This window comes from Pongo abelii, chromosome 16 (assembly GCF_028885655.2).
Source record: "Pongo abelii isolate AG06213 chromosome 16, NHGRI_mPonAbe1-v2.0_pri, whole genome shotgun sequence".
Lineage (NCBI taxonomy): Eukaryota > Metazoa > Chordata > Mammalia > Primates > Hominidae > Pongo > Pongo abelii.
This window is the reverse complement of record NC_072001.2, coordinates 25,888,725-25,902,382: the sequence shown is the minus strand read 5'-3', so window position 1 is coordinate 25,902,382 and position 13,658 is coordinate 25,888,725. Positions and strand designations below refer to the sequence as shown.

The window sequence follows — 13,658 nt, the reverse complement described above, 5'->3', positions numbered from 1 at the left end:
TCGTGCTCACTGCTTTCCATGGGTCCTAAGCAGGGAGCTGCGCAAGCTGGTATGCCAGGTGCTGCGGATGAATGAGGCCTAGACCATGCCCTCGGAGCTCAGGCCATGCCCTCAGAGCAACAGGCCACGCCCTGGAGCCCCCAGGCCATGCCCTTTAGGAGATCTCCCCAGAAGCTGGGGTGAGGGGTACAGAAGAGGATGGCTGCTGGGTATGCAACCTAGAGTCAGTCAGTCACAAACATGGCAGGAAAATAAGCTATCTGTAAGTACCTACTCTTACAGCCTCCCCTGGGAACCATGTGGGAGCGGGTGTGTGGTGGCTGGCACGGCGCCAGAGGGACTGCCTGCACCAAGAGCCAATGCACCTTAGATCAGGAGAGAGGAGAGCGGTGAGGGACGCGTAGGCAGGTGACGGGGAGGTCTGGAGGAAGCTTTGCTGTTAAAACCTGTCTTTTCCATCATACTAACTACTGTTGAGGTTCACATCTAACTTAAAATGGGGTGGCTTAATTGCATAAGTATCCTATGGGAGCTTGTGCATTCTGGGGCCCTGGGTGGTTCTAGTTAACCAGTTTCCCCAGAGATGACTATTCCCCTTCCCGCTGACTCTCCTTGAGGGGAGTCTCAGGCCCCGCCTGGTGCACAGGCAGTTTGTTCAGTGGCACTCTTACAAGAGGGAAGTGGGGAGCAGCTGCTGGCATGGGCCAGATACAGTTAGGTGTCAGATGCCCTGGGCAGGGTTTCCATCCATATTGTCCTCAGAGACTGGTGGATTTATTCCCTCTTTCTTATACTGTATTCATTCCCCGTGGGTTACCAGGTGTTTCCTTCACAAAAGGAGTTTTAGCTATTCTCACAAGGGTGAGCTTTAAGGTTCATGGAAGTTGCATCTGTGCTGAGGTGGCCTTGTCTCTTGGGCACCCAGAGTGTTTAGGTTCCACTGTCACAAAGACTCAGTCATCACTGGGCCAGGGTTGGAACCCCCAGGCGGGGTCATGTCATATTACTAAGTGACACACAATGTGGGCTCTGTGAGATACCTGAGTGGGCTTTATGTTTTCATTGATCTTAGAGCCATGGTGTGTCTGTAACAGTATAGTGCAGTGGTGTTTTCAAAGACCTCTGCAAAGAGGTGTCTATGACTGCACCTACTCTAAGCTGTTCCAAAGAGTGTTTTTGTATTTTTTTGAAAGTCTGGCTGCTAAGTCAGGGCTGAATCATCCACCCCAAGACAAGAGTTGGAGACTAATTAGCGTGGCTACAGCCCACAGTGCACCATCCCAGCGACCTCTGAAGGGAGCAGAACACTGGTGGGGGTGTGCTTTGCTCTCATTCAGAAAGAAGAGTGCTTCAAAAAGACATTGCTTGTTTTATTTTTTTTCCTTCAAGAAAGTAACAGAAAAAAACCCTGGCTGCTCAGAGATTCAAAATAGAATCAGGACTAGTAGACATTATGAGTTTTAATAATGAGCTAATAGAAAAGTGTTTCCACTAAAATATTTTACCACTGAAACATATACCCTACAGCAGGCATTGAAAGATTCTGTCATATAGAGGGTCATAGAGTAAATATTTGGTCTATTGCCACCACTCATCCCTGCACTTGTGCAAAAGCAACCATTGACTACTCATGAACAAATGAGTGTGGCTGTGTTCCAATAAAACTTTATTTACCAAAATAGGTGGTGGGCTAGATTTGGCCATAGTTTGTTGACTCTTATTCTACAATGATAAAAAAAATACAAGGAGTAAAAATGATAGAGAAATGTGTCCTCTAAGCCCAAAGTAGAATTGTCTTGGGATTCTATCTGATACATGAAAGATTCTGCATTTTTTGGAGTAATTGTATACAGTTTATTTCAATCATGTGTCTAATCCATTTTTCTTTTGGATTATAAATTTTGTCAATAAGGTTCAGATTACAGCAAAGAAACTGAACAGTCAAGGGCTTAAAAACCATAGAAGTTTATTTTTATTATTTCATGTAATGGCCCTGCTTTGAGCCATCAGGTCAGTGGAGTGACTCTGCTCTTGTAAATCAGAAATCCAGGTTTCTAACATGTTTTGATCCATCACTACCAAGACATTGGCATGTTCTGCATGGTTGAAACTAGGTCGAGTCTGTCTTCAGTTGGTAGCAAGAACAAAGGGATCATAGAAGAGGAAGCTGATGGCTCAAGGCACAGAAGTTGTATGAGCTGTTCTCAGTCCACTGGCAAGAAATGGTTAGTCTTATGCTGTGTTGCATGTAAGATAAGGAAGTACAGTCACCTGAACATAAGACAGGTAACAGGATTATCTACCTAGTCAACTGCTGTATCTCAGTGCCTGGTGCAGTGCCTGGTTCACAGTATCAGTATAATACACATTTGAATGACTGAAACATTTTCCCGAGTATAATCCTAATCACATTTCCCAGACTTTCTTATCTGGTATGTTTGTTATCTATTGTTGTATAATACATTGCACCCAAACTTAGCTTAAAACAACAAACGGGATCTTGCAATGTCTGGGGTTCAGGAATTCATGAGTAGCCTAGCTAGGTGGTTCTAGCTCATGGATTCTGAAGAGGTTACAGTCAAGCTCCCTTCTAAAGGTTCAGCTGAAGGAGGATCTCCTCCCAGGCTCGCCCATGTGGTTGTTGGTGTGAGACCTCAGCTCCTTATTGAGTGGATCCTTCCATAGGCTGCCTGAGCTTCCTCACAACATGGCGGTCATGATGCTCTGGAGAAAGAGACATAAACATTCCAGGAGGACACAGCCTTCACTTATGTATTGTATAGGATCCAGGACAGAGTAGTGACTGGAAGTGACAATCCATGTGCTGTTCCATGGTCCGACTGCTTGTCCTGCTGCTGAGCTACCCAAAGACTGTGGTATTTGCTTTTTTGTCTTAGTTTGTTTAGTGTTGCTGTAACACGACACCTGAGGCTGGGTAATTTATAAAGAAAAGAGGCTTGTTGAGCTTCCGCAGGCTGAGAAGTTCAAGGTATGGTCCTGGCTTTTGGCAGGAGCTTTTGTGTCTTGTCATAACATGGCAGGGAAGGTCAAAGGGGAAGTGGACAGGTACAAAGAGGCACCAAATCCAAGGGCTGTCCTGCTTTACAACAACCCACTCTCTCAAGAGCCAGTCCAGCCTCACCACAGCAAGAACTCACTCACTACCGTGAGAACTGTACCAAGCCCATTGGCCCAAACATCTCCTGTGGGCCCCACCTTTCCACACCACCACACTGGGGATGAAATTTCAACATGAGTTTTAGTGGTGACCAACAAACCATATCCAAACCATAGCAGCCCTCAAGACTCACCTACTCCTCCATGGAGCACTTCTACCCTCATCTGATTTGCCATCCTTCCTACGTATATAACAGAGACATTATACATGCATAGTGCTTTGCTTACTTTTAATGCCCAAACAATTATTATATCATCCTACCTAAAATGGCACTGCAATGAGTCATGGCAAGTAATAGCATTTTCATTAAAAAATAAATTAGTCTTAAGGCACCACCTTATGAGAGATTTTTAAATTTAAATATTGTGCATTTTCCATCAGTTCTTAAATTAGTAAAGTGTTTTTGGTAGACATAAAGACCAACGCCATAGAAATGCCAAGAGTTTCTAAACTGAAGTCTAGTAAGGGCAAGAGGATAGAATTAGAGCTGCAATAACCTGAACTTGGAGCCACAGCGTGCTGCCTGAGCATAGTGAATTTGCTTAACCGTGACCTCTAGGATTTAAGCAACAATGAAACGTTAAGGATTTTATCCATGATGAGGGGCATTAATGAACTCAGCCATGCATGTGACAGTTCTCAAATGTTAAGTAGATTTGAAGTCTATGCATTTTAAAAGTCCCCAGGTTGTCAAGTAACCTTGAGCTTTTGGTGAATACCTAAGTATTATTGTTCAAAATTTCATGGTTCTTTCTATATCTACCTGCTATCCCTTTGAGTTATATATGTAGTTTTATCCCCTTCTGGCGGGAGGTAAGACCAGCTTTCACATAGCAAATACTTTAAATATTGTAAAATAACAAGATTTTTAGTATCTTAAACATTTTGTTGAGATAGAGCTTTTAAACTGGTCCTACTGAGTCAAGACCTATGGGAATTGAATGGAGAAAATGGTGTTTGATGAGCAATGTCCAGGAAAGTTCATCCCCCTCTTGGGATACTTGTCTCAGACTGCATCAGCCAGATCAGCCAGGTCAGCTCCCCCAAAGACTGGGCTGAATTTCTGATGGTTCCCAGTGCTCATCACTCTTCCTCTGTCTGTTTTGGCATAGGAGAAAATGTATCTTCTTATTAAGAACAGACAAATGATCAGTTGGCCTCAGTGTGTGGCCAGGTTTCACATTCCTTTTCCTATGACAAAAGGAAACACTCTAATCATTTAAATTAAAGTCACCAAGAGAAATGTAAACATTAGTCCCTGGTTTCTGTGACTGCAGGTCCGATGGGGAGGCTTATGGCATTATTTAATAGTGAGAGCAAATGACAATGAGCACAAGGAGGTGGGAGAAAGTGGGGGGCTCTGAGACTGGAGTGGCAGAGATATCCCGTTGAGCAATAATGACCTTCTGCAGGTTTCTGTTCACTGCACATCAGTCTCTGCATCTGCAAAAGATATGCATGATCCTGCAGGACCACAGGACTTGTGGGAACAAATAAGACTCCCCAAATGAGAACAAGCAGAGGCTGTTCATTCAGAGTTGCTTTAGTAAGGGAGATCAGCCACCATCCCTTGCATTTGGCAGAGACTTAAGAGCAGGCAGGGTGGGAAGGCTCTGTGGTAGAAGAAGAGAAGGCTTTGGGTGGGCCCTGGTAGGAGGCTGTTAGCATGAGGAAGCTGGCACAGGCTAACAAAAAGCCAGGCATTCTTTGTGATGGATTTGGGGAACATATTTGGCTTTTTCAGGTTGGTTCTGAGTTGGAAATGACAGCACAAATTAGGGAAGCTTCAGTTATTGACAGATCCCGAATATGCTGTGCCAATGGTGCAAAGGTTGTGGTTTAGTTTCCCAGGCTGTTTGCTGCAGAGGTTTCCCAGGCTGTTTGCTGCAGAACTCAGAGTTCTGTGGTCATCTGTGGTCTGGCCATTGTCCGTTGTCTGTTCTTTCAGACTAGAATATTTCGTGGATTAAATGAGATGCTGCCAAGCACCTAGAACAGCACTTCATGCACAGTAAAGCTTCAGTGTACTGTATGATAATTTTAAATTATTAAGAAATAAATAAGGCTGGGCCGAGTTACTAAGAGAGTTGGGAATGGGAATGATTAGCTTTTTTTTAAGGAATTTTGTTTTATAGTTCATTAATCATAAGGGAACAAGAGTGGCGTGGTGCAGGTCTGTGTTGCCTTCTTGCTCGTAGCATCTCAAAACAGGAAATGCGTGGTCCACACAATGCATTAAAGGGTAAGGAAAACATTTGGACAAAGCAAAGTCGAAGCAGGCTCCAAATTTGGATTGTGAGACACGTATTTTATGTAGCTTGTGTAGATGTCATTCCATGCCATTGGGATCACATGTTTTATGAGGGTAGTACAAATACTTCTATTCTATACCACTTCTTCCCAGCTAAAATAGAAGTGGGAGTTTGATTGATTGGCTATCTGGGAGAAGTTTGTGCTTTGTTTAGATGAAAGTAAAGGAAGAAAAAAATCAGAACTTGGTAACTAATAAGATGCTCCAGAAGGGAAAGCCAGAGTGAGATAGAGGTCTGCAGCCAGGCGCTGACATCCTTGCCTGTGGCAGGGAAGTAGGAGTGAATCTGTTGGGAAGGTTGGAGATAAGGCCAGGTCCATGTTTGGGCTGGCAACAGAGAGACGTCCTGCAAACATCTTCATTTTATTTTCTTGATGAAATCCAGAAAGTCAGTTCTTTGAGAAAGGGGCAAAGAGAATGAACATTACAGAAGAGGATTTCTATGAGCAGTCTTGCCAAAGTGTGACAGATGGTCACCTGCTGTTTTCCAGTCTTCTCTCCCTTATCCACTTTGTTCATTGTTTCCGTGCTCCTTAATAACTATGTAATATTGCAGGGTATAGACATTTGAGTACAAACTAGTTTATATTGTTTAATTATGAAGACAGAGCTTGTAATTAGTTACCTTAAATTCCTTGATGACTTCTGAGAATCAGTGATGCCTAACTGGAGGAGATTGATAGCCATAATTAGTGGAATCAGTATAAAAATATTCCCAGACGTTCATTGTTCTAGGACATAAAACTCATAATAATATAATGAGCTATTGATAAACTGACATTGGTGACTGCAATGGATTCAGCCTTTTTCTCTACTTTTTCTTCTTATTCTCTGTTTCACAACAGTACCTATAAAGATTACAAAAGACTTTGACCTTAATTCTAATTACTGTAATTCTGAATAACTGCAATTAAATCTGCTACTGTTCAACAATAAAAAAGGAAGAAATTTAGAGGCCATTAAACCATTATCTTTTATTTCTTTAACTTTAAATTTTTATATTATTATAGTTTAAGAGGAATTTGAAAAAACAGTATTGAAAGGTCGGGTACTATTTACCCCACTTCCCTCAGGGACCACAGCTATCATAATAACTATAGTAACAATAGCCAAACCAGAACACTGGCATTGGCACAATTCACAAACCTCATTCAGATTTCACCAGCTTTATACACACTCATCTGTGTGTGTCTGTATATAGCTCGGTGCATTTTTTTTTCTTTTGAAATGGAGTCTCACTATGTCGCCCAGGCTGGAGTAAAGTGGCATGATCTCCACTCACTGCAACCTCCCCATCCTGGGTTCAAGCGATTCTTCTGCCTTAGTCTCCTGAGTAGCTGGGACTACAGGCATGTGCCACCATGCCCGGCTAATTTTTGTATTTTTAGTAGAGACAAGGTTTCGCCATATTGACCAGGCTGGTCTCAAACTCCTGACCTTGTGATCCGCCCACCTCGGCCTCCCCAAATGCTGAAATTACAGGCATGAGCCACCTCGCTGGCCTTGGTGCATTTTTACTATATGTCTGGGGCGTGTAACCACCACTACAGAGAAGACACAGAACTGTCTTGTCACCACAATGATCTCAGGAAGAATATCTTCTCGTCTGTTCCTTTACAGCCACACCCATGCCACCCCCCATCCCTAATCCCAGACACCACTAATGTGTGCTGTCAGAGTGGGTTTTGGATGAAATTGTACAGTAGGTATTGCTCTGAGATTGCCTTTCCTCACTCAGCATAATTCCGTTGACATCTCTCCAACTTATGTGTGTCAATAGTTTGTTCCTTTTTAACCCTGAAGAGTATTGACTGGTATGCATGCCCAGCAGTTTGTTTAACCTCTCACTCCTTTAAGGCCATTGGTGTTATTTTGGATATTGTGATTAGGAGAAAGCTGCTGTGTATAGGTTTTTGTATGGGCATAAGTTTTCATTTCTCTGACATAAAAACCAATTTCTGTGTAATATGGTAAGCATATGTTGAGTTTTGTGTGTTTGCTTTTGTTTTGTTTTGTTTTGTTTTTTGCAATAACTACCAAGCTGTTTCCCAGAGTGGCTGGATCATTTTACATTCCCAGTAGCAATGCAGGAGAAATCTGAGTTCTGTGCCTCCTCTCCAGCCTGTGCTGTTACGTTCTGTTTCCTTTCTAAGTTTATGGCTTTAATTTGCCTTTCCGGAACTAAGGTTAATGAAGTTGTATGCTTATTTGCCATCAGTATCTCCTCTTTTGTGAAATGTCAGTTAGTTTCTTCTGCTCATTTTCTCTAAGTGAATTGTTAGTTTTTGTACACTTGGGTTTTGAGAGCTCCTTATATATTCTAGGTATGTGGTCTTTGTCAACTATTTTCTCTTAGTTTGTAGACTGTCTTTTCTTCCTTTTAACAGGGTTTTGGAGAGCAAAGATTTTAAATTTTGAAGTCCTGATTTATTGATTTTTTTCCTTTTATGCATTGTGTTTTGGATTTCTTGTAGAATAGCTCTTCACCTTGCTAAACGTCTTGAAGATTTTCTCTTAGGTTTTCTTCTCGAAGTTTCATAGTTTTACATTTTGCTTTTAAGTCCATGATCAATTTTGAATTAATTTTTGTGTAAAGTATGAGACTTAGTTTTAGGTTCATTTTTTTCCCTATGGATATCCAAGTGCTCCAGCACCATAAATTGAAAAGATTCTCTTTCTTCAAACGAATTGCTTTTGCACTTTTGTCGAAAGTCAGGTGGTTATCCTTTCATGGGTCTATTTCTGGATTCTCTATTCTGTTTCATTGATCGATGTTTCTGTTCTTCTGCTAGTACCACATGGTCTTGATTACTGTAGTTGTATGTATAAGTCTTATAGTCAGGTAAAGTAATAAACTACTACTTATTCTTCTCTTAAAAAATTTTTTTTAGCTACTCTGATTTCTTTGCCTTTCTATATAAATTTAGAATACATTTTTATAGCTATGGGATTTGGGTAGATATTATATTAAACTAACAGGTTAAGGTTATGATTAGAGCAATGACATCTGAAATATTGAATCTTCCAATCCATGAAAAAAGGATGTCTTTATGTTTATATCTTTGATTTTTAAAATTCATGTTTTGTAGTTTCAGCATATAGATCCTATATAGATTTTGTCATTTTTAAAGCTATAGATTTCATATTTTACAGTGATTGGAAACTGTAACAGGTTTGTTATTTATATTGCATTCCTGAAATGAAATTCCTTTGGTAGAACTAGTGATTTTTTTTTAATTAGTTCATTTTTTCCCCTACTGATTTTTTTCCATTACTTCTTTCTTTCTAATTTCATTGATTTCTGCTATGATTTTTATATTTTCTTTGGAAAAATTTTGCTATTCTTTTTTCTTAAGGTAGGAGCTTAGATTATTGATATGAGAATGTTTTTCTTTCCTCTTTTAAAAAAAGTTTTTGTTTTTAAATAAAATGAATGTAAAAATTTAAAATGTTTTAAAAACAATTTTAAAATTTAACCCTATAGCACCTGGTGTTCCCAGGCAGTCTCCTATTCAAGTGCTGACCAGGCCAGGCCCTGCTTAGCTTCTGAGATCAGACTAGATTGGAAATGTTCAGGTCGGTATGGCCATAGAACCTTGTTTTTTAGTGTGAACATTTTGTGCTGTACTGTTCCCTCTCAGCACTGAGTTAGCTGCATCTCACACATTTTGATATGTTTCATATGTTTTATGTTTATTTTCATTCAGTTGAATGTATTTTATTTTCTTTGACTTCTACTTTGACCCATAAGTTATTTAGAAGTATGTTTTATAATTTCTAAATGTTAGGAAACTTTCTTGTAATCTTTCTGTAATTACATTTCAGTTTGAATCTGTTAGGATCAGAAAACAAACTCTGTATGGATTCAATTCTTTTAAATTTGTTGAGGTTTGTTTTAGTGTCTAGGATACGGTTTATGTGGGTAAATGTTTGATGGCTGCATGAAAATAATATCTTTTGTTGGTGATGGTAAATTCTACAAATGCTAATTTAAGCCTGTTCATTAATAATATTGTCTAACCCTTTTATATTCTCACTCATTTTTTGACTAATTTTTCTGTCAAAGTTGAGAGAGGGGTGTTAAAGCCTCCAACTATAACAGTGGATGTGTCTATTTCTCTTTTCAGTTTTATCAGTTTTTGTTTCATATATTTGAATCTATGCTGTTTATGTATATACCTTAAGATTGCTGTGTGTTCTGGATAGTTTGACTGTTTTATCCTTAGGTAATGTTCCTCTCTGACCTTGGTAATTCTCTGTGCTCTGAAATCTACTCTATCTTATGCTTTTCTGTTGATTAATGCTTGCATGATATATCCTTATCATCCTTGTACATTAACCCTACCTATATTATTATATTTCATGGACTTTCTTGTAGACAGCATGCTTTTAAATGCATTCTACCAGTATCTTGGATTTGGTGTATTCAGATCATTATATTTAATGTAGCTATGTATGTGCTAAGCCTTTCCTCTGCTATTTTATCACTTGTTTTTTTGTTTTTCCCACCTTTGCCCGTTTTCCCAGATTAAAAATAAATAGACTTCATCTTTTCAGGACAATTTTAGATATACAGAAAAATGGAAAGGATAGCATCTCTCTGTTTTTTATTTCTGTTTCATTTTCCTGTGGTTAATTTTTTTTTTTTTTTTACAATTACACTTTGATTTACCTATAGTTTTTAGGGGGTATATCTTTTTTTTTATTTTCTTAATAACATTTTTGCTCTAGCTTACTTTATTGTAAGAATATAGTATATAATACATATAACATACTAAATATATGGTTTTTTTAAAAATTATTCTTATACTTTAAGTTTTAGGGTACATGTGCACAATGTGCGGGTTAGTTACATATGTATACATGTGCCATGCTGGTGTGCCACACCCATTAACTCATCATTTAGCATTAGGTATATCTCCTAATGCTATCCCTCCCCCCTCCCCCAACCCCACAACAGTCCCCAGAGTGTGATGTTCCCCTTCCTGTGTCCATGTGTTCTCATTGTTCAATTCCCATCTATGAGTGAGAACATGCGGTGTTTGGTTTTTTGTCCTTGCAATAGTTTACCGAGAATGATGATTTCCAATTTCATCCATGTTCCTACAAAGGACATGAACTCATCAGTTTTTATGGCTGCATAGTATTCCATGGTGTATATGTGCCACATTTTCTTAATCTAGTCTATCATTGTTGGACATTTGGGCTGGTTCCAAGTCTTTGCTATTGTGAATAGTGCCGCAATAAACATACGTGTGCATGTGTCTTTATAGCAGCATGATTTATAGTCCTTTGGGTATATACCCAGTAATGGGATGGCTGGGTCAAATGGTATTTCTAGTTATAGATCCCTGAGGAATCGCCACACTGACTTCCACAAGGGTTGAACTAGTCTACGGTCCCACCAACAGTGTAAAAGTGTTCCTATTTCTCCACATCCTCTCCAGCACCTGTTGTTTCCTGACTTTTTAATGATTGTCATTCTAACTGGTGTGAGATGGTATCTCATTGTGGTTTTGATTTGCATTTCTCTGATGGCCAGTGATGATGAGCGTTTTTTCATCTGTCTTTTGGCTGCATAAATGTCTTCTTTTGAGAAGTGTCTGTTCATATCCTTTGCCCATTTTTTGATGGGGTTGTTTGTTTTTTTCTTGTAAATTTGTTGGAGTTCATTGTAGATTCTGGATATTAGCCCTTTGTCAGATGAGTAGGTTGTGAAAATTTTCTCCCATTTTGTAGGTTGCCTGTTCACTCTGATGGTAGTTTCTTTTGCTGTGCAGAAGCTCTTTAGTTTAATTAGATCTCATTTGTCAATTTTGGCTTTTGTTGCCATTGCTTTTGGTGTTTTAGACATGACGTCCTTGCCCATGCATATGTCCTGAATGGTAATGCCTAGATTTTCTTCTAGGGTTTTTTATGGTTTTAGGTCTAACGTTTAAGTCTTTAATCCATCTTGAATTAATTTTTGTATAAGGTGTAAGGAAGGGATCCAGTTTCAGCTTTCTCCATATGGCTAGCCAGTTTTCCCAGCACCATTTATTAAATAGAGAATCCTTTCCCCATTCCTTGTTTTTCTCAGGTTTGTCAAAGATCAGATAGTTGTAGATATGTGGTGTTATTTCTGAGGGCTCTGTTCTGTTCCATTGATCTATATCTCTGTTTTGGTACCAGTACCATGCTGTTTTGGTTACTGTAGCCTTGTAGTACAGTTTGAAGTCAGGTAGCGTGATGCCTCCAGCTTTGTTCTTTTGGCTTAGGATTGACTTGGCGATGCAGGCTCTTTTTTGGTTCCATATGAACTTTAAAGTAGTTTTTTCCAATTCTGTGAAGAAAGTCATTGGTAGCTTGATGGGGATGCCATTGAATCTATAAATGACCTTGGGCAGTATGGCCATTTTCATGATATTGATTCTTCCTACCCATGAGCATGGAATGTTCTTCCCTTTGTTTGTATCCTCTTTTATTTCATTGAGCAGTGGTTTGTAGTTCTCCTTGAAGAGGTCCTTCACGTCCCTTGTAAGTTGGATTCCTAGGTATTTTATTCTCTTTGAAGCAATTGTGAATGGGAGTTCACTCATGATTTGGCTCTCTGTTTGTCTGTTATTGATGTATACGAATGCTTGTGATTTTTGTACATTGATTTTGTATCCTGAGACTTTGCTGAAGTTGCTTATCAACTTAAGGAGATTTTGGGCTGAGACAATGGGGTTTTCTAGATATACAATCATGTCGTCTGCAAACAGGGACAATTTGACTTCCTGTTTTCCTAATTGAATACCCTTTATTTCCTTCTCCTGCCTAATTGCCCTGGCCAGAACTTCCAACACTATGTTGAATAGGAGTGGTGAGAGAGGGCATCCCTGTCTTGTGCCAGTTTTCAAAGGGAATGCTTCCAGTTTTTGCCCATTCAGTATGATATTGGCTGTGGGTTTGTCATAGATAGCTCTTATTATTTTGAGATACGTCCCATCAATACCTAAATTATTGAGAGTTTTTAGTATGAAGGGTTGTTGAATTTTGTCAAAGGCCTTTTCTGCATCTATTGAGATAATCAGGTGGTTTTTGTCTTTGGTTCCGTTTATATGCTGGGTTACATTTATTGATTTGCGTATATTGAACCAGCCTTGCATCCCAGGGATGAAGCCCACTTGATCATGGTGGATAAGCTTTTTGATGTGCTGCTGGATTCGGTTTGCCAGTATTTTATTGAGGATTTTTGCATCAATGTTCATCGAGGATATTGGTCTAAAATTCTCTTTTTTTGTTGTGTCTCTGCCAGGCTTTGGTATCAGGATGATGCTGGCGATGCTGGCCTCATAAAATGAGTTAGGGAGGATTCCCTCTTTTTCTATTGATTGGAATAGTTTCAGAAGGAATGGTACCAGTTCCTCCTTGTACCTCTGGTAGAATTCGGCTGTGAATCCATCTGGTCCTGGACTCTTTTTGGTTGGTAAGCTATTGATTATTGCCACAATTTCAGCTCCTGTTATTGGTCTATTCAGAGATTCAACTTCTTCCTGGTTTAGTCTTGGGAGAGTGTATGTGTTGAGGAATTTATCCATTTCTTCTAGATTTTCTAGTTTATTTGCATAGAGGTGTTTGTAGTATTCTCTGATGGTAGTTTGTATTTCTGTGGGATCGGTGGTGATATCCCCTTTATCATTTTTTATTGCGTCTATTTGATTCTTCTCTCTTTTTTTCTTTATTAGTCTTGCTAGCGGTCTATCAATTTTGTTGATCCTTTCAAAAAACCAGCTCCTAGATTCATTAATTTTTTGAAGGTTTTTTGTGTCTCTATTTCCTTCAGTTCTGCTCTGGTTTTAGTTATTTCTTGCCTTCTACTAGCTTTTGAATGTGTTTGCTCTTGCTTTTCTAGTTCTTTTAATTGTGATGTTAGGGTGTCAATTTTGGATCTTTCCTGCTTTCTCTTGTGGGCATTTAGTGCTATAAATCTCCCTCTACACACTGCTTTGAATGTGTCCCAGAGATTCTGGTATGTTGTGTCTTTGTTCTCGTTGGTTTCAAAGAATATCTTTATTTCTGCCTTCATTTCGTTATGTACCCAGTAGTCATTCAGGAGCAGGTTGTTCAGTTTCCATGTAGTTGAGTGGTTTTGAATGAGTTTCTTAATCCTGAGTTCTAGTTTGATTGCACTGTGGTCTGAGAGAC

The 13,658-nt window shown here is 39.4% G+C and overlaps 1 protein-coding gene across 3 annotated transcripts in view; it reads left to right on the top strand.

Moving 5' to 3' along the window:
• Positions 1–13,658, top strand: part of GABRG3 (gamma-aminobutyric acid type A receptor subunit gamma3) — a 578,311-nt gene that overhangs the window by 295,405 nt on the left and 269,248 nt on the right. The window contains exon 1 of one of the 3 annotated variants that reach the window (XM_054531346.2): positions 52–262. The exons of the other annotated variants lie outside the window; for them this stretch is intronic. Coding sequence (XP_054387321.1) covers positions 86–262 — 177 coding nt within the window. The 5' untranslated portion in view covers positions 52–85. Of the gene's footprint in view, positions 1–51; positions 263–13,658 lie in introns of those variants that run through there. 3 annotated transcript variants of the gene reach the window in all.